This window comes from Mesoplodon bidens (assembly GCF_964165515.1).
Source record: "Mesoplodon bidens genome assembly, chromosome: 15".
Taxonomy (NCBI): Eukaryota; Metazoa; Chordata; class Mammalia; order Artiodactyla; family Ziphiidae; genus Mesoplodon; species Mesoplodon bidens.
In genome coordinates, this window is record NC_138171.1 from 12,890,082 (window position 1) to 12,910,940 (window position 20,859).

The 20,859-nt window shown below is 49.7% G+C and overlaps 1 protein-coding gene across 2 annotated transcripts in view; it reads left to right on the forward strand.

Annotated features, from left to right (window-relative positions):
• Positions 1 to 20,859, forward strand: part of PREX1 (phosphatidylinositol-3,4,5-trisphosphate dependent Rac exchange factor 1) — a 194,495-nt gene that overhangs the window by 77,628 nt on the left and 96,008 nt on the right. The window contains exons 2-4 of one of the 2 annotated variants that reach the window (XM_081255328.1): positions 745 to 816; positions 6,943 to 7,065; positions 16,065 to 16,169. In XM_081255328.1, coding sequence (XP_081111454.1) covers positions 745 to 816; positions 6,943 to 7,065; positions 16,065 to 16,169 — 300 coding nt within the window. The remainder of the gene's footprint in view (positions 1 to 744; positions 817 to 6,942; positions 7,066 to 16,064; positions 16,170 to 20,859) is intronic. The other variant, XM_081255329.1, reaches the window with a different exon arrangement.

The window sequence follows — 20,859 nt, forward strand, 5'->3', positions numbered from 1 at the left end:
TATGTGTATATATGTATATGTATATACATAAATATATTTGTGTTTTTTTCCTCAGCTTCATTGAGATACAATTGACATGTAACACTGTGTACGTTTAAGGTGTGCAGCTTGCTTTAGTGCATTTATATATTGCTAAATGATTACCACCATAGTGCAACTTTAAGTATATAATAGAGTATAATTAACCATAGTCACTATGCTGTACATTAGATCCCCGGAACTTATTCATCCAGTAACTGGAACTTTGTACTCTTTGGTCAACCTGTGTATGTTTATTTGGAATGATACATAAGCCACTAGGAGCTGTGGTTCCCATGGGGGATGGGAAGGACTGGATGGATGGGGCCTGCGGTATAGGAGACTTTTCATATTTTTGACGTTTTATATTTTTGATTTTTGAGCCACGTGAATGGTTATTATTTAGAAGTTAAGTTTTTAAGCAAGAGGAAAAAAAAGGCAAATGAATTGTAGTCTGAGAGGGTCCTGCGGGTGATGAAGCAGGTGTGAGTGCAGCTCACGAGGGCAGGGTTTGTGTTGGTCTCTGCAGAGCCTGGTGGAGTAGGTGCTCCATAAACACATGTTGGCTGAAGGGCAGAGTAGGTTTTTGCTTATTTCCTGCCCACGTCCGTGGATCGTGGTGCCTCCCAGGGCCTAGTTGGCATTTGAACTTGTAACCCTTTTTTCGGGCCACCTCCGGGGGACTGGAGGCGTGGACGCTCACCTCTCCCTGCTTCTCTCCTCCAGGCATTCCTGCATCGCATCCGGCAGAACACCGCGGACTCGGTGGAGAAGGGCCTGACGGAGGAGAACGTCAAGGTGTGGACCCGGGGCTGGCCCCTTTCCCGACTGTCCCTGCCGCTGTTGTGTGGAGCTGCCTATTCCTCCCGGGTGATGCTCAGAGGGTGCCCGGGTCCACCCCGCGGGCAGCTGCCTTTGGCCTCCCAATGGCTTGCTCCCTGCAGCCCCTGGAGGGCTCTGGGTCCCGCGAGCAGACAGTGCTTGGGGGATGTGAGGAGGAATCAGCCTCAGGGCCCCACTCCCTACCTCGAGGCTCTCCCCTTGCTCAATGCAGCCATCCTGTCTTCCAGCCTCCTCATGCCAGGGACCCTGGCTTGGAGCCAGTGGAAAATCCCTTCCCAAGTGCCGCTGGGAGCCTGGCACCTCCATCTGCCCTCCTGGCAGCCCTGCCCCCTGCCCTGCCCTGGGTGTTGAGTGTCGAGGCTGGGCGGATGAATAATTGGGTCCAGGCTAAGTCTTGGCTGTGGCTCTGGGGAGTTTTGAAAGGAAGTCAGAAGACCTTCTGTGTGCATGGTGGAGGCCCCAGCGGTCCCCAGGCCTGGCTTTCTAATGTGGCCTCACTCTCTGGGAAGCCACCTCCAGTCCTTGGGGCTCCAGGGTCCTGGTCCTCAGAGAGAGGGGAGACGGGGCAGGGTCGGGGTCAGAGGTGCCAGCATGTACAGCATATAAAGGGCTTGGTCAAGCAGGACCCTTGTGTATGTCCTGGTTAATAAGGATACCTTGTACATTGGCAACTCTGAGTTCAGTATTTTGGGTAAGAAAGCTGAGGCTTAGAGATGTAAAGCGACCTACACAGGGCCAGTGCATGGCAGGTCCCTGGTAGGGCTGGGATCAAAGCTTTTCATTCATTCTTTGGGCAAATACTTACTGAGTACCTACTGTTTATTAGGTCTGTTTATTACAAACTATTTATTACAACTTAAAAACTATTATAATTAAAATTTATAATTTATTACAGTTTGAAAAAATTACCTTTTTTATGAGGTATAATTCACATACAGTAAAGGGTACAATCCTAAGTGCAGGCTCCTCTGTGCCCCCCCAGTACATGCCCCCACCCCAAAGACAACCACTGACTTCTAGTGGCGTTGATTAGCTTTGCCTGTTCTTGAACTATATATAAAAATGAGCTCTTTCGTCATGGCCAGCATCTTTTGCTCACTGTTATGTCTCTGAGATTCACCCATGTTGTTGTATGTAGCCGGAAGTCATTCTTTTTCATTGCTGTGTAGTATCCCGTAGTATGACTGTGCCGCAATTGACTCATTCATTCTCCCGTGGGTGGATATGTGTGCAATTTCCAGTTTTTGGCTGTGATGACTGTTCTTGTCTATGTCTTTTGGGGGATACAAGCTCTAATTTCTTTGGGGTATACACTCAGGTGACAGATATTTATTTTGAAATTCTGTAGCCATTCCTTGAAGTAAGGATAACAATAGGATCTATCCTATGTGTCTTTACCATAAGCAGATTTAACCATGTGAGCTGGACAGAAGAAGAGAGAGAAAAATAATCCAACAGTGTGGGTGATTCTTCCAGCCACTTCATGTGACAAGTGTCCCTCAGGGCGAGTTTGAGGAGGACAAAGAGGGACCCTGACCTTCTGGGACTGCAGCTTTGACGAGTGGTCTCCTGCCCCTCGGCCTTCCCTGCCCACTTTCAGGGCTCTCCCCCTGCAGACTGTCTGGTGCCTCCATAGGGTCCATGGAGTTGGTCTTCATTCCTTGGGACCTTAACTCAAATGTCACCTTCTCAGAGCGGTTGTCCCTGGCCTTTGTTGTGTTTATTTATTTAGTTATTGATTGATTGATTGATTGTTTTTTAATAACATCTTTATTGGAGTATAATTGCTTTACAATGGTGTGTTAGTTTCTGCTTTATAACAAAGTGAATCAGCTATACATATACATATATCCCCATATCCCCTCCCTCTTGCATCTCCCTCCCACCCTCCCTATCCCACCCCTCTAGGTGGTCACAAAGCACCGAGCTGATCTCCCTGTGCTTCCCACTAGCTATCTATTTTACATTTGGTAGTGTATATATGTCCATGCCACTCTCTCACTTTGTCCCAGCTTACCCTTCCCCTCCCTGTGTCCTCAACTCCATTCTCTATGTCTGTGTCATTATTCCTGTCCTACCCCTAGGTTCATCAGAACCATTTTTTCCACATATATGTGGATTCAACATATATGTGTTAGCATACAGTATTTGTTTTTCTCTTTCTGACTTACTTCACGCTGTATGACAGTCTCTAGGTCCATCCACCTCACTACAAATAACTCAGTTTCATTTCTTTTTATGTCCGAGTAATATTCCATTGTATGTATGTGTCACATCTTCTTTATCCATTCATCTGTCGATGGACACTTAGGTTGTTTCCATGTCCTGGCTACTGTAAATAGAGCTGCAATGAACATTGTGGTACATGACTCTTTTTTTTTTAATCTTTTTTATCTTTATTGGAGTATAATTGCTTTACAATGGTGTGTTAGTTTCTGCTTCATAACAAAGTGAATCAGTCACACACACACATATGTTCCCATATCCCTTCCCCCTTGCGTCTCCCTCCCACCCTCCCTATCCCACCCCTCTAGGTGGTCACAAAGCACCGAGCTGATCTCCCCGTGCTATGCGGCTGCTTCCCACTAGCTATCTACCTTACGTTTGGTAGTGTATATATGTCCATGCCACTCTCTCACTTTGTCACAGCTTACCCTTCCCCCTCTCCATATCCTCAAGTCCATTCTCTAGTAGGTCTGTGTCTTTATTCCTGTCTTACCCCTGGGTTCTTCATGACATTTTTTTTTCTTAGATTCCATATGTATGTGTTAGCATACGGTATTTGTCTTTCTCTTTCTGACTTACTTCACTCTGTATGACAGACTCGAGGTCCATCCACCTCACTACAAATAACTCAATTTCGTTTCTGTTTATGGCTGAGTAATATTCCATTGTATATGTGTGCCACATCTTCTTTATCCATTCATCCGATGATGGACACTTAGGTTGTTTTCATCTCCTGGCTATTGTAAATAGAGCTGCAATGAACATTTTAGTACATGACTCTTTTTGAATTATGGTTTTCTCAGGGTATATGCCCAGTAGTGGGATTGCTGGGTCATATGGTATTTCTATTTTTAGTTTTTTAAGGAACCTCCATACTGTTCTCCATAGTGGCTGTATCAATTTACATTCCCACCAACAGTGCAAGAGGGTTCCCTTTTCTCCACACCCTCTCCAGCATTTATTGTTTGTAGATTTTTTGATGATGGCCATTCCGACTGGTGTGAGGTGATACCTCATTGTAGTTTTGATTTGCATTTCTCTAATGATTAGTGATGTTGAGCATCCTTTCATGTGTTTGTTGCCCATCTGTATATCTTCTTTGGAGAAATGTCTATTTAGGTCTTCTGCCCATTTTTGGATTGGCTTGTTTGTTTTTTTGATATTGAGCTGCATGAGCTGCTTGTATATTTTGGAGATTAATCCTTTGTCAGTTGCTTCATTTGCAAATATTTTCTCCCACTCTGAGGGCTGTCTTTTCGTCTTGTTTATGGTTTCCTTTGCTGTGCAAAAGCTTTTAAGTTTCATTAGGTCCCATGTGTTTATTTTTGTCTTTATTTCCATTTCTCTAGGAGGTGGGTCAAAAAGGATCTTGCTGTGATTTATATCATAGAGCGTTCTGCCTATGTTTTCTTCTAAGAGTTTGATAGTGTCTGGCCTGACACTTTTGGCCTCCGTGTTTAAATGTCCAAATTCTTCCTCCTGCTCCACCCTGGGACTCCCTTCCTGTTTTATGTTTGTCTTTAGTGCTTCTTTTCACCTAGAAAACTATAGTTATTTGTTGGTTGTCTGTCCCCTTCGTAGAACGCCACCTCCGTGGAGGCAGGCATGTCGTTGTTCCCTGTTGTGTCCCCAGGGCCTGGCACACAGTAGGGGCTCAGTTAGTACTTGCTGAATGAATGAATGGTGAGAAACCCTAGAGGGAACCGTAGCCATAACGACACTGGTGACCCCTGGCTGCCAGCTGCTGTGGGTGGTGAGTGGGGGGATGGGTGGGAGAGGGACTCCGTACCATATTTATTTTACTGTTTTGATTTTTGAACCCTGTGAATGCCTTCTTCAAAATTAAATTTAAAATGCACCTGTTTAGGGAATTCCCTGGTGGTCCAGTAGTTAGGAATCGGCGCTTTCACTGCCAGGGCTTGGGTTTGATCCCTGGTTGGGGAACTGAGATTCTGCAAGCCACGCCGTGTGGCCAAATTAAAAAGAAAAAATGCACCTGTTTAAAAAAAAAAAAAAACCAGAAAAAGTAATTCATGCCGTTCAAAGGGCCTCAAGTCAGTGAAAATCTCCTCTAGTTCTTCTTCTTAGAGGCCCTGACCGTTAGCAGGTTGTGTTATTGTCCAGGGGGGGTCTCCGCTTCTGCCAGCATAGAGAGGAGTGGCCTTTGCGTGTGTTATTTTACACAAATGGACCCATATTGGAATCCCATGTGGCACCATGATTCCCCCCCCCTCCCCCCGCAGTATATATCAAGGATCATTGCAGGGCTCCAGATCCATTTCTACAGACCTGCAGATTCTTTTCACAGGCTCAAAGTATTTCAGGATATGGCATGTGTTTAAACATAGCCAATCCACTTTATTTAACTATTTGACGAGTCCCCATTAATGGATATTTGGCTTTTGTCTAATCTTTTACTAGTGCAGATAAGGCTGCAGTATATGGTCTTCCGCCATCCACCCAGTGCTCAGCCTCGGGGCAATGAACAAGTTGGGCTGGATGATTCTTTGCCACGGGGGCTGTCCTGTGTATTATAGGATGGGTAGTGGCGTCGCTGGCCTCTACCTATGAGACACCGGTAGGATCCTTCTCCCCAGTTTGTGACAACTGAAAATGTCCCCAAATATTGGCAGATGTCCACTGGGAGGCAACACTAGCCCTGGTTGGAAATGACTGGTCAAAAGGTTAAATTCTGAAATGTAGAACTGTGGGTCAGATTGTGCATTTCAAACCATATAGGTTCCCGTGGGGAAACAGGCACTCATATATTGTTTGTGAGAGTTTAAATGGCACATTTGGAATGTCCTTCCCTATTGTACTTTCTGTTGTCAGGTCATTTTATTAGATGCCTGGAAGTACCCTCGTCGTTTTAAAAATCAGTCCTATGTGTATGCATATGGCTGATTCACTTCGCTGTACGGCAGAACGTAACACAACCTTGTAAAGCCATTATCCTCCAATAAAAAAAAAATCAGTCCTATGGTTGGACATACCAGGTGTGTCTGGCCGCGATGAAGATTGTGATGGATGTCTTGGTATATATACTCCTCTGCAGGCTGAGTGTGAAGTTCAGTTCTGCTGCTTCACTGGACCATGTGACCTTGGGAATGTTAATTCTCTTCTCTGAGCGTCTGTTCTTCATCTATGAATTGGGGATGATAATAGCTCCTGCCTCGTGGAGTTATAGTGAGGATTAGATGCCATAAGTGCATGTAAAGTTATTGGCACAAGATTAGGCATTAATCCTGTTTAGTAAATGTTGGCAGTATTTTTGTTAGTATCATGATCTCTGTTAGCTCCAGCGTATGAGAGTGCCCGTTTTCCTACACCCTCCTCGCCTGCACCGGGGGCTTATGTATTTTTTTTTTTTAAGATTTATTTATTATTTATTTAATTAATTAATTTATTTTGGGCTGTATCAGGTCTTAGTTGCGGCACGTGGGATCTTTGTTGAGGCATACAGGATCTTTTGTTGTGGTGCGCGGGCTTCTCTCTAGTTGTGGCATGCGGGTTTTCTCTTCTCTAGTTGTGGCGTGCAGCCTGGGCGGGTGGGCTCTGTAGCTGTGGCACACGGGTTCCAGAGCGCATGGGCTCTGTAGTTTGCGGCACGCAGGCTCTCTAGTAGAGGTGCACGAGCTCAGTAGTTGTGGCGCGTGGGCATAGTTGCCCTGCGACATGTGAGGTCTTAGTTCCCTGATCAGGGATCAAACCCACGTCCCCTGCATTGCAAGGTGCATTCTTCACCACTGGACCATGAGGGAAGTCCCTATGTATTTTTTTTTTTTTTAATGCTTCATTTTGGTCTCCTCTACGCCTCGATTAATGTTCTCCTTGGGCCTCATTTTTCCCTCGCAGATCCTGTTCTCAAATATTGAAGACATCCTGGAAGTTCATAAGGATTTCCTGGCTGCCTTGGAGTTTTGTTTACATCCGGAGCCTCAGTCTCAGCATGAACTTGGAAATGTTTTCTTAAAATTCGTGAGTACGATGCCCCAGCCCCTATCGGAGCCTGCAGCTTTTGGGGAGTGGGCTTCTCCCCGGGTCCCCATTCTGTCCACCCTTGGCCAGCTTCGTCTGCAGGTCTGTCTGGGAGGGAGAGAGGCAGGTGGGCAGGCGGGTCCAGCCTCCACCCCCCGGGAACAATGGGCAGAGGGTTGGACCCAGCAGACGGGGGCTCTTTTTAGTTGGCTCTCCCTCCCTTTAATGTCATGTAGAGTGTGGTCCCCTTTTCCTCAGAGCTCTTTGCTGAATGACTGTGTCCTGGGGCTCCTGTGACCTCCTGGCCTGGTGGGGCCCCTCTGCTGCAGCATGACCAAGAGGGTGGACTTGGGTCAGACACACCTGCATTTGACTCCCGGTCTGGCCACCCACTGGCCACCAAGGATGTCTGACCCTTGGGTGCCCCCTTGGGCTGCTGGACAGGGAGACTGATGCTTGTTGTAATAGCCACTCTCTTCCCAAGTCACTTAGAATTGTGAGGGGACAGCTGGAGGAAGGGGGGCAGCCTAGCCCACAGGAGGCAACTGCTTTTCTCCACCCGTGCTGCGTGGGACCCTCCCCACTGGGAGGAAACCCTCACTGGCCTCACAGGCATGAGGCCTGGGCCAGACTCCTGTACTCGCTGAGCCTCAGTTTCCTCCTCTGATGGAGCAGTAGGGATAGTGGTGCCTCCTTGGGTTGATGGAAGGACTCAAAGAGGTAAAGCAACAAAGTGTGTAGCCAAGAGGAGCAGTTCTCAACCAAGGGGTGATTTTGCCCCCAGGGGACATTTGGCCACATCTGGAGACATTTTTGGTTGTCACAGGTTGGGGAGGGGGCCATGCTACTGGCTTCTAGTGCGTGGAGGCCAGCGATGCTACCAAGCAGCCCATAACCTGCAGGACGGTCCCCACAGCAGAGGATTATCCGACCTCAAGTGTCAGCGGTGCTGAGATGAGAGACCTTGGCCTGGAGCAAGCACTTGGTCCATGTCGGTGCTTACTTTCGTTGTCATTGTCATCGTTACTAACTCCCTTCTCCAGGGAATCACATCTGTATGGTCCGAGATTAGCATGGCAGAGCTGGGCTGCTCATGGGCTGTGTCACCCTTGGCAAGTTGTTTTAACTTGTCTGTGCCTCGGTGTCCTCACCTGTAAAATGGGTAAAAAACTAGACCTGACCCTTGATGTCCTTGAGGATCGAGTGAGCTAATACAAGGAAGGAGAGGGCCCCGAACAGCTCCTGGCCCACAGTAAGTGCTCACTAAACGTTGGCTATTAGCTCTTCATGTGGCCACCATTCCTCAGCATTTGAAATAGGATGAATGTGAGAGCAGACAGGTGAGATGGGCACTAATGGAGGGCGTGATGCAGGGCAGGGATGTGATCTGCTTTGCATTTAATGGGCTGCTGTTGGGGAAGTGGGGAAACCAGGAAGAGGTCACTGCACGTCTGAGATGGTGGTGCCCATCGGGCAGGGTGGTAGCCGTGCATGTGGTGAGAGGGGCTAGTAGCAGTACTGGTTAAGGACACATCTTTTTTTTGTTTGTTTTTCTCTTGCTGAGCCACGAGGCCGGCAGGATCTTAGTTCCCCAACCAGGGATTGAACCCAGGCCCTAGCAGTGAAAGCACTGAGTCCTAACCACTGGACCGCCAGGGAATTCCCCAGGACAAGTATCTTGAATAGGAAAATAGACAGGGTGGGAGGGACAGTCTTCCCTTTGGGTTCAGAGGAAGGAGTGAGCCCCCATTTCTCTGGAGCCAGGCTGCTTAGGTTCCATTCCCTGTTCCATCGCTGAAAAGCTGAGTGACCTTGGGCAAGTCACTTCACCTCTCCAGGCCTCAGTCTCCAACTCTGTAAAATGGGAGTAATGATAGTACCTGCTGTATGGTGCTGTCATGAGGATGAAATGAGTTAATTCGAGTAAAGCAGTGAGATCTGGCCTGGCTCCAAGCTGGTGCTGCATGAGTGTCAGCAGTGGGTGTTATTCCAGCTGGGACACCAAGGAAGGCTTTTGGGAGGTGGTGGCATAGTTGGGGATGCCTGTGAAGTGATGACATCTGAGCTGAAAGTGGAATAATCCATACTTTAGACGAAGTGGGGAAGGGGTCCTCAGGGTGCATTTTCCAGCTTGCCAATAACTCCAGGCCCCATGTGTCCCCCGACTTCTCTGCCTGAGCCGCAGAGGTGTGGTAAGCAGGTTTAGTGCACTGGCCAGTGAGGGTCTCCGGCTCCTGAGTCCCCACTTGGGCTAATTTGCTCAGAGATGCAGGGGACGGCTGGAGGAAGGAAGGTGGGGGTTTTAGAGCCCAGGAGGCAGCCTCTTTTCCATACCCTCTCCTGTGCTGCCCGGAACCCTCCTCATGTAGCCTCATCAAACTGGACATCCGTGAGGGCAGTGCCTACCCTCAGAATCCTGATGTGCCAACGGTGGATGTTCAGGCCTTCGTGGGGAGTCAAAAAAACTGATTTAAAAGGGAAATTTGCATCATTATTGGACGTGGAAAATGAGTGTCTCTTGCTATTAAAAATAAATGCAATAGAAACCAAGCTATGTTACAGCATTCCGTCTAGAAACTCTTGCCCACCTGAGTCTCTGAGGCTGAGACCTGCGCTGGGTTTGATCAAAAGGAAGATGAACAGTGTCAGACTGGCTTTGGTGTCACAGCACACCTTGCTGAGACCCTTCCTTGAGGTAATTGGAACAGCTGAAAAAGGAGTCAGCTTTCTCCACGTATGATTCAGTGTTTTTAATTTAAAGTCATCTTTTTCATTTAACATTTGCAGTCATCACCTGGCCCCCACCCCCGGCTCATGGAAGACGGTGCTGAGTTCTTTTTAAAAGCGGCCGCTGCTGTAGGTTGGTTTTCAGGAGCTGGAGGCCTGCGTACGGGTGGCCTGTTGGAAGCAGCTGAAGAAGGTTGCACAGTCTCCACCTGGCCTGACCCCACCTGGGGTTGAGGGAACTCTGGAGCTGGCGTGCCTCTTCCTTCAGGTCGCCCTGAATTGCCATGAGGTGGCGGGGCCTTTGCACCCCCATTGGACATGGGCTGTCCCGGGGAGTGGGTGGACAGCCTCGGGCCGGCCAGGCAGCTGTCTCAGGCTGAGGACGGTCCCTGGGGAGGGACTCACGGATAGGACACACTCACCACAGCATCCCCCGACAGCCCCAAAGGGAGGGGGCACCAGGGCCAGCCAGACAGCCTCGGGGTTGTAAGGTGGTGACTGGGAACAGAGCTCTGTGGACAAGCTCTCCAGGAGAGGAAGGGGCACGTCAGACCCTGTGAGGGGCCCTGGCTTACAGCCCAGCCCACCGCTGCTGCCCAGCCAGTGGGGGACTCCCTCACCCCCTCACCCCCCAACCCAACCACGAACTACTGAGGTGATTGCAGACTAGCACTCAGTGAACCTTCTCTTTGTGCCGGGTGCTGGTCTGAGTGCTTTACATGTATTAATTCATTACAACGTCACAACAACCTTTAATGGTGGGTGCTGTTATTATACCCACTCTACAGATGAGGAAACTGAGGCTCAGAGAGGGTAAGTCAGTGCGCAAGCTCACCCAGGCAGTGAGTGTTGGAGCCGGGATTTGAGCCAGTGTCGCCTGACTCCTGGACTTGTGTTTTTCACCGTCTTACATGATAAAGTCTCTTTATATCATTATTAAGCACCTACTGTGAACCAGGCACTGTACTTGGCCCTGAGGATGGTGCCCTAAATAAGACAGACTTGCTTTTTGCTGCCATGAGGCTCCATGAGGAGGGTTAGTCAGTTGACAGAGGAGGTTATTTCAGATGTGGATGTGGGTTTGTGAAGAATATAAAATGCAGATGTGAGGAGTGACTCTCCTTGAGGTTGTCTGAAGTTGGGAAGTCAGGGACAGGGTTGCTAGACTGAGCAAATAACAACACCCAGAACGGTGGGTGTTTGGGTGAATTTGAATTTCAGGTAAGTGACAAATAATATTTCAGCATAAGTATGTCCCATAAAATGTTCGGGGCATACTTCTACTGAAACACGATTTGTTGTTTATCTGACATGAGCACTCAGCTGAGTGTCTTGTGTTTTATCTGGCGATCCTGGTCAGGGAAGGCCTCTGTGAGGTGGTGACGTAGGGGATCTTGGAGAAGGATATGCCACATGGAGAGGAAGCCAGGGCAGGGGCCCTGGATGGAGCAGGCTTGGTCCACTGGAGGAAGGCAGGGAGGCCAGAGTGGTTGAAGCAGAGTCAGTGATGGAGGGAATCCAGGGATGTCATGGGGACCCTGTCCTGCAGGGACTGCATGATGAGAGTTGGAGGGTTTAGCAAGAATTGCTGTGGTCTGTGTTAGGTTTTAGCCTCTTCTCCCCACAGCTGTGTGGACAGGCGGAGGATAGCTTGCGGAAAGTGACCTGAATCTCATACTCCCCTCCCCACCAGAGAGGTCTACATGGCCAGCTCCTTCCCTTCTCCAAGTCTCAGTCTTTGTGGGTGTGAAACGAGTGGTGCGGAGCAGATGGTCTCCGTGGAGCTAGCGTCACCCCCTGGGTACTGTGGACGGCAGCCACCACTTCTGACAATCCTCGAGCTCTCTCTGGGAGCTAGAGCCTCTCCCCCAGCTGTCCCCAGCTGGCAGCTGTCCCCTTCTCCTCCTTCACAGCCCAAATCCACGGCCACACACCCCCTACCCCCACGTCTGTGTGTGCACAACGGTTTGTCCATTTCCTCCAAGCCAAACAAGCAAAGCCCCATGGGGCGCCCCTAGGAGGAAGTTGAACACTTGGCCTCTTAGCTGTCAAGGGTAGCATTTCCACGTTTGCTGCATCTTCGGCCTGCGATGCAGCTGGGGTTGAGCTCAATGAAAGGAGATGGGAGTGATGAAACTCGGCATGGTTTTGAAGAGGGGTGTTGCCATTTGCTAAATTTAACTTCTCCAAGTCTCAAGTCTTCTCCCCTGCCCTTTTCACAGGCCGAAGGAGAGGATGACATTGCACAGTGTGTCAGAGAAGGGGCTCAGGGAATGAGGAATGACGAACCTGTGGTGATCTTGTGACTTATTCCCCTCTCCTGCATCCATGGCAGACATTGCTAGTCAATCACAGCGTTATCCATGGGGTTCCAGAATTCTTCTCACTAGTGTTCCAGATAGCAGTACTTATTGATTGGGGTTGGCATGTGAGAATGAACAGATTTGGCTGTGCTTTTTGGTCCAACCCCTTGATGGTACAGATGGAGATGAACAGGGAGACGGTCATCACACCAGACTTGGGTCCATTTTTTTCATTTTCTTCCCCTTTTAAGAGTGTGCATATATTAGTACTGTCTTCACTGCGAGTGACAAAAACTCAAATAGGCTTAAACAAGAAAAGGACTTTATTGGCTCCTACAAATGAAATATTCAGGGTGTGTTGACATCAGGTATAGCTGGATCCAGGATCCCATATGATGTCTTCAAAACTTGGTTTTTCTTTATCTCTAGGCTCTGCTTTCCTCTGTTTTGGCTTAATCCTTAGCGTGGTGGCAGAGGTGACCCTCAGCAGTTTCAGGGTGACAGTCTGCTAGCTTAGTAACAAAAGTTCAAAGAGAGCTTCTCTTCACAGCAGTTCCAACCTGAGTCCTTAAGGGCTCTCACTGGCCCAGTTTGGATCGCATGGCCATTGCTGCCAGGACCGGGAGCTCTTTGATTGGTTTGGCCTGGGTCACACGCTCACCCATGGTGCCTGGGAGTGGAGTGGAGTCAGTGGGGTCAGAGTGTAGGAGGCAGATTCCCCAGGGGAAAAACTGGGGGCTGTGATCAGAACAAGGGGGAGTGGATGCTGGGTGGGTGAAACAACACACGGGCCAGCGAAAAGCCGAGGCTGCATTGTGGTGCACCAGGGTTGTCCGGAAGAAACGTGGGGCTGGTGTGAGGGTCTCGGGCACCACTCAGTTCTTCCCTCTGCTCTCTTGCTTCATTCATCAAATAGTCATGAGGCCTGCACTCTGTCTGGGACTTCAGTCCCCACTGGCCATAGCCGTGACCTCATCAGTTTGCAAAGCCTGCCTCCATGGAGCTCATGGTCCAGGGGGTGGTTGTGGGGTGGTGGACAGTGCAAGAATGAGAAATCAAATATACTGGGAGGCGAGAGCCACCACAGTCCTCAAAATCTGCCTGGTGCCTTCCCTGGTGGCCTTCCCCAGACCTGTGAGTCCATTTAGTTCCCTTCCTCCTGACTCTGCCTGTCTCTTTTTTGCCATCAAAACCTACCCATCCGGGCTTCCCTGGTGGCGCAGTGGTTGAGAGTTGGCCTGCCGATGCAGGGGACACGGGTTCGTGCCCTGGTCCAGGAGGATCCCACATGCCGCGGAGTGGCTAGGCCCGTGAGCCGTGGCCGCTGAGCCTGCGCGTCCGGAGCCTGTGCTCCGCAACGGGAGAGGCCACAACAGTGAGAGGCCCGCGTACCGCAAAAAAAAAAAAGTGTTCTTGGGGCTTCCCTGGTGGCGCAGTGGTTGAGAGTCCGCCTGCCGATGCAGGGGACACGGGTTTGCGCCCCGGCCTGGGAAGATCCCACATGCCGCGGAGCGGCTAGGCCCGTGAGCCATGGCCGCTGAGCCTGCGCGTCCGGAGCCTGTGCTCCGCAACGGGAGAGGCCACAACAGTGAGAGGCCCGTGTACTGCAAAAAAAAAAAAAAAAAGAGACAAAAAAAACCTACCCATCCACTGTCCCACCTGTCATAGATGGATTCACCAATGGGATGATGAATTTGCTGAAATAGTAACCATGGTAATAATAGCAACATCGACAACAGCAATAACAATAGCGGCTAATAGTTAAGGAGCCCTTACTATGCACTGTTTTACGCACCTGGTAACCCTCACAGCGACCTTATGACGGGGAGGTCATGACTGTCTATAATTTATAGGCTCGAATGCAGAGGCTCTGAAACATTACATGCCTTGCCCAAGGTCACAGAGCTGGCGAGCTGGGGAGCCGGGCTGTGAACCTGGGTGGCCTGGCTGTAGAACCTGGACTTGCACTTAGGAGGCTGATGCTGATCGTAGCCATGGGGGCTTTGGTGTCTTTTCTTGGAGCTGTGCTAATAGCAGGGCCTCTAGGCTCTTGGCTGCAGAGCCGGACATCAGCATGCGGGTTAAGAGAGGTCAGATCCTCCTCTGCCACGTCGCTAGGTGTGAGACCCTGGACTCATGACTTTCATCGGTTTCCCATGTGTGAATGGGTTGAATACAGTGATGACCGTGTCAGGTTACTGGGAGGTGTGAGTGAGTCCACCCGCATTCCAGGAGAGCAGAGGGTGGCATGTCCTAACTGCTCAGTACATACTACATGTTGGCCGTCGGCTCTGGCTGTGGACACTTCACTGCTCAGGGCATCTGCTCAGATGGTGTACACGGAGCCCCAGGGGGAGCTGGGCCGGGTTGGGGTGGTTTACTGATTCTGAAACCCATTCTCTCTCCTTGTTGGTTTCCTCTTTCCTGCAGCCACCCACTGGCAGGATGACTGGGGGCTTGTGCAGAAGCAAGACGAGCTGCTTACTTTGCAGACCCACCTTTTCCTTCCTTAGCTTCTTGGGGTCTCCTGGCCACCCCCCAGCCCAAGGTCAAGGCCCTTCAGCCACCTTCAGCCCTCCCTGTCCTGCAGCCTTCCCCAGGACATCCTTGTTTGGGGTTTGGGGGGTTGGAAGGAGGTGTTCTGTGAGCCTTTGGGAACCGAGTATGCTCGGTGGAGAGCTTCCTGCTAACTAAGACGGCTCCTGTCCCTTTCAGTCCCGGAAACCCTGACTGATGGTTACAGGCCTGGTGACTCACAGGTGACCTCTAGGCTGGAAAGAGTCCAGCTTTGGGCTCAGGGGTATCTGGAGGTCAAGAGAGCTATTCCCCTGCCTCAGCAGTGCCACTGCTGTGTGGCAGTGACCAGAGATCTACTTGTTCCCCCAAATTCCTGAGTCTTATTTAGACTCTTCTGGTTCATATATACAGGGCATTTCACCTAGTAGGTGTGTAGAGTTCATTCATTTAGTAAGTATTTATTGAGGGCTTACTGTGTGCCAGGCATTGTGCTAGGACCTGGGGACACCTCAGTGAACAAGAGGATGTGGTCACTGCCTTCAGGGAGCCGACTGCCAAGTGGGAAAAGCCAGATGATGAACAAATAATCTGGATAATTCCAGATTGTGAGAATGCTATAAAGAAAATGAAGACGGGGGTGGGAGTGGTGATAGAGTACACCTGAGTGGCCACTTCAGCTAGGGTAGTCCAGGGGTCATTTGAGGAGGTGGCATTTGAGTTGAGACCCGAATGCTGGGGAGTAGCCAGGCTTTGGGCAAAAGTATTCCAGGTAGAAAGAACAGCAAGAGCAAGAGCCCTGAGGTAGGAACAGGCTTGGCAAATTCAAGGAGCAGATAGAAGGCCAGTGAGATGAGATCAGAGAAACTCAGGGTCACATTGTCTCGCCCTTGAAAGGTATAATAAAGTGTTGGATTTCATTCCTAGTGTAATAGAACACCATTGGAGGGTTTTAAGCAGTGGGGTGACACAATCTGACTTGTGTTTTGATTCTAAAGACATCTATTGAGCACTTCTTGTATGCTGAAACCTCACCTATTAAATCATTTAATTTCAGTAACGATCCTATGAGTTAGGGACTATAATTAACTCCACCTTACCAGATGAGGAAACCAAGGCATAGAGAGGTCAGATAACTTGCCCAAGTTCACAGCTGGAAATGCACAGCCAGGGTTCAAGCCCAGGCTGCCTGGCTTGAGTCTGTGTACTTGACCCTGGGTCCTGCTGCTTCCTGAGAGGTTACTGGGTACAGAACTGGGGCAAGAGTGGAGGCAGAGAGGCCTGTAGCGAGTGGGAGCGACTTCATCCGAAATCCCGCCTGCTGGGTATGTCTCAGGGTCAGGGTGTGGGGTAGGCCTTTCCTCCCGGGCCTGCTGGCCCGGCCGTCCGTACATCTCAGAGCGTCTGCCTTCCTGCCGTGACCTGTCTCCCACAGGCTCTGTCCTTGTCTTGCAGAAGGACAAGTTCTGCGTATATGAAGAGTACTGCAGCAACCACGAGAAGGCCCTGCGTCTGCTTGTGGAGCTGAACAAGATCCCCACCGTGCGGGCCTTCCTTCTGGTGAGTTAACTGTCACCCCTGCTTCTCTCTTCCTTTCTGCCTCAGCCTTGCGAATCCACACAGACCCACGGTACCTGATCCCTTCCTCAGCTAGGGCAGTCTGTGTACAGCAGGTATCGCAAATGTTTTCTGTAAAGGGCTAGATAATGAATAATTTTTGCCTTTTTGCGTCATACGGCCGTGTCATCACGACTCGACTCTGCTGCTGTAGCGTGAAAACAGCCATAAGTAATATGTAAGAAATGAGCATGGCTGTATTCCAATAAAACTTTATTTATAAAAATAGGCATAGAGGGCTGAATTGGCTCTAGGGCCAAATTTGCCAATTCCTGTTCTAAAGTAATGATCCTGATAAGACTGATAACAATAGTATTAATAACTGTATTCAATATTATTAGTATTATTTAATTATAAGTGAAAGAAAATCTGGTTAAAATTGGCTTAAGGAAAAAAAAAGATTTACTGGTTCACTTTCTTGGAAAGTTTAAGACCTGAGAGAGCTTCAGGTACAGCAGAATCTGGGTGTTCCAGTGACATCACCAGGAGTGTGTCTCTTGGTTCTGCTTTTCTCACCTTGGCTCCATTCCCAGGCAGGCTCTCCGCATGTGGCGGCAACGTAGCCTGCAGTGGCTCCATGCTTATACCTCTCATAGCCGAGCAACTCCAGGATAAAGAGGGCTCCTCTTTTCTAATGGTAACAGCAAAAATTCTGGGTCTGGTGCTCATTGGCTCAGCTTGGCTCAAGACCATATCTGTGAACCAGTTGCTGTAGACAGAGGGATTGGCTGGTGCTCGGATTGGTCACTTCTGGAGCTGGAGGGCGGGGTCAACTCCATTCATAGTACAGGCCCTAAGGCTGTGGGTGGATCCCTAAAGGATGTTGGTTTGCACTTGTGGAAGTAAGTGGGGAACGGACGTTGGTCAGGCAAAACCACAGACACCCATGATGGTCTTTCCTACAATCTCACGATTCACTTGTGTATAAAACGGGTTCTCATTTGTGATCTCCTTGGAGCTTTACCGGCTGCTGTCTGTTGTGTATGAGTTGAGGTATACATTTGTCTGCCTTACAGACATCCCAAGTAACAGTGGTCTAAACAAGGCAGACATTTATTTCTCTCCCATGTTAAGAATGTGGAAGTAGGGTGGTATGGGGGTCCCAGTGTCAGGGGCCAGTGCCCTAGTATGTGCCCTCATCGACATAGTCTAAGACGACTTCTCACCACTTCCACACTCCAGGTGGTGGGATGCAGGAAGGTTGGGAAGGAGGGCCTGCCCCTCCCCTTTTAAGGGCACAGTAGGAAGCTGCACACATCTGCTCACATCCCATTGGCCAGAACTTAGTCACGTGGCCACACCTAGCTGCAAGGGAGGCTGGGAAATGTAGGCTTTATTCTGGGCAGCCCTGTGCCCAGCTGAAAATTCTGTCTCTTTGGAAGAAGAATACATTCAGGGACACCGCATAGCCTTTGCCACAGGTGGTTCTGATGACTCCAAAATATTAAGTGACTTCCTGAGAGTACATACTTGAAAAGTGATTGAGCTTCTCGTGGGTTCCAGTCTTCCTCTTTTGCCTCTAAATTCGCTGCTCATTCAGTCACAGACCACCCACCCCCTGAGCCCCCATGCTGTTTTATTTCCCAGTGGCACACACAGAATTCAGCACACAAAAGTAGAACAGTTAACTGCCATGGCATAAGGAGTCTTAACCGTGTGCCCAGAGAGCTAAACTATATAGTATAATTCTTAATTGCACTTCTCCCTAATGCACAGTCTCCAAGAAAATACTTCCAGGATTTTGATTCAAAATGTGTGTTTCCTTCACCAGTGAGTTCGTGTTGCTTGGCCCGCTTCCAGTAAGCATCTGAGGCAGGGGAGCTTGGCCAGCTGATTGCCACTTTTGTCTCAAGCATCTTAGGTGTTCAGAACTGGTACATTTTGTTGTTGGTATCTGCATCTTTACATTTCTGGTTTTTCACTTATATTCTTAAGAGTCTGGGGACAAAGCAAAGATAAGTCAGGTAGTATAAGGTCACACACGCGGCCACGTTTCTGTGGTTGGCCCGGGACTTTGATGCAGCACCGCTCTGCAGTGGTCCTGCTGCCCAGGCTTGGGCTCCCTGAGTCCCACCGTCTGGACTCAGCTGTGTCTTGGGAGGCAGGAAGATGCCCAGGAGGTGTTTGCAGGGGTGTGGGAAGGAAGCGCTTCACTTCTTCTTTTTTCCTTCCTCTCTCTCCTGCAGTCTTCCTGGTAGGCCAGGCTGCCCTTTTCCTGGCAGCAGCTGGGCTGGGCCAGATTGGACAGGGGGAGGAGGTGTGGGGCGCCAGCACACACGCCATCTGTCTCCCTCCTTGCTGGCATCTCCCAGCTTCTGGCCACCTGCAGAAGAGCCGTCTCGAGTCTATTATGGGATGTTAAGACATTGGGAACAGACACAATCTGGCTTTCCATTCATGATGTGTACTGTACACTAGCAGAGAGATGGGGCGGGGACTTCGTCTTTCTGTGCCTCAGTTTCTTATCTATAAAATGGGGATAATTGATTCATGTATTCATTCAACAACTTTGTTTTGAGCACCTACCAAGTGGTGGGGATCATTCTAAGTACTGGCGATATAACAGTGACCAAGGAAAGAAAAGTCCCTGCTCTCATGGAGTGGCCATTCTCGTAGGGGGGACTTCCATGGTATGTCACATGGCATTTCGTTCTCTGCAGGGAATAACGTGAGTTAAGGATGGCAGGAGATTTGAGCAAGTTTGGGTGGTGGCTGCTATTTTAGATGGGTCTTTGGGAACACCGTGTCTTAGGGGACCTTCGAGCAGAGACCTGGATAAAGTTAAGTGAGAGAGGCAAGGAGTATCTGGAGGGAAAGCATTCTAGGTAGAGGACCTGCAAGTGCAAAGGTCCTGAGGTCCTAGTGTGTTTGAGGAATAGCAAGAAGGCCAGGATGGCTGGCTTGGAGAGTGTGAGAGGAAAAGTAGAAGGACAAGGGGTCAGAAAGATTGAAAGAGGCCAGATAATGAAGGAGCATTTAGACAATGGGACGAATCTGAGAGTTTTAGAAAGCTTTGTTATTGCCGTGTAGCGTACTTGTGATGAGTGTACTCACAGCATGATGAATATTTGCATATGTGTGCACCCATGGAACCACCCCCTGAGATCAAGATTTAGAACACTCCACTGCAGAAGGTTCGCTCCAGAAGGTTCCCTGTGCCCTTTCCCAGGCATGCCCCTCTGTGCAGCCAGAGGTGACCTCTATGCCGATTTCTCTCACTAAAGGTTAGGTTTGCCCGGTCTAGAACGTTTCACGAATGGAATCACATAGGAGGCTTTTGTGTCCGCTTCTTTCGCTCAACATAATGTCTATGAGGTTCGTCCAGGTTGGAGCATGTGGCAGTACTTTCAATAGAATATTCAATTTTAGTCTGAGTGGGATGGCAAACTGTGGGATGGTTTCGAGCAGAGAGGAATGATGTGAGCCAATTTGCATTTTGAGCGGCTCCCCTTGGCCGTGCGAGGGTAGGAGCAAGGAGACCAGGGTGGAGGCTTGTGTGAGTTTCCCAGGGCTGCTGTGACAATGACCACAAGCCGGGTGGCTTAAAACAAAACGTATTCTCTCACAGTTCTGAGGCCCGAAGTCTGAGATCAAGGTGTCAGCAGGGCTCTGCTTCCTCCGAAGGCTCCAGGGAAGGGTCCTGCCTTTCCTCTTCCAGCTTTGGGTGGCCTCACGTGTTTCTTGCCTTGTGGAACCAGAGCTCCAGTCTCCACCTCCCTCTTCACACAGCTGCCTTCTCTGTGTCCTGTCCTCTTCTTATAAGGACCCGGAGCCTGTTGATTTCAGGCCCACCCTAATCCAGACTGAGAATGACCTCATCTTAATTGGACTAATTATATCTGTAAAGACCTTATTTCCAAATAAGGTCACATTCTGAGTTTCCGGGTGGACATGGCATTTGGGGGGACACTATTCAACCCACTCTGGGGCTGCTGCAGTGGTCCAGGCAGGAGATGACGGTGGTGAGGGTGGGGCGGTAGTGCTTGGAGAGATGGTTGGATTTACACAGAGTCCGATTGTCCAGCTGACACGATGTGCCACATGGTTGGCTTTGGGGTATTAACGAATGAGAAGAATCAAAGATGTCTCCAGGGCTTAGGGCCCAAACAGCTGGAAGAATGGAGGTATAGTTTCCTGAAATGGTGAAGGTTGGGTAGGAGCAGGTAGGAGAGGTAAATTAAAAAATTCCCTTTTGGGGAATTCCCTGGCAGTCTGGTGGTTGGGAGTCAGCGCTTTCACTGCCGAGGCCGGGTTCGATCCCTGGTTGGGGAACTAAGATTTCGCAAGCTGCGGGGTGTGGCCAAAAAAAACACAAATTCCCTTTTGGATGTGTGAGGTTTAAGGATGCCTGTTAGATGTCCAGGTGGGGATTTGGGCCTAGAATCAGAGATGTGAGTCTCGGGTTTGGGGAAGGGAGGGGCCAGGCTAGGCCTGGAGCTGACATCATCAGGGCAGCTTGTGGGGAGCGCTGGCTTGGAGGACAAAGGCCTGAGTGTGAGCAGTGTGGGACCTGGCACATCCCAGCTGCTGCAGCCCTCATCCCCCATCTGTGCCAGGGCTGGATGTGGGGCTGGGAGCCATGCAGCTCCTGCTAGAGCAGGGACCCAGGGTCCCTGGGACTATTCCTCTAAGG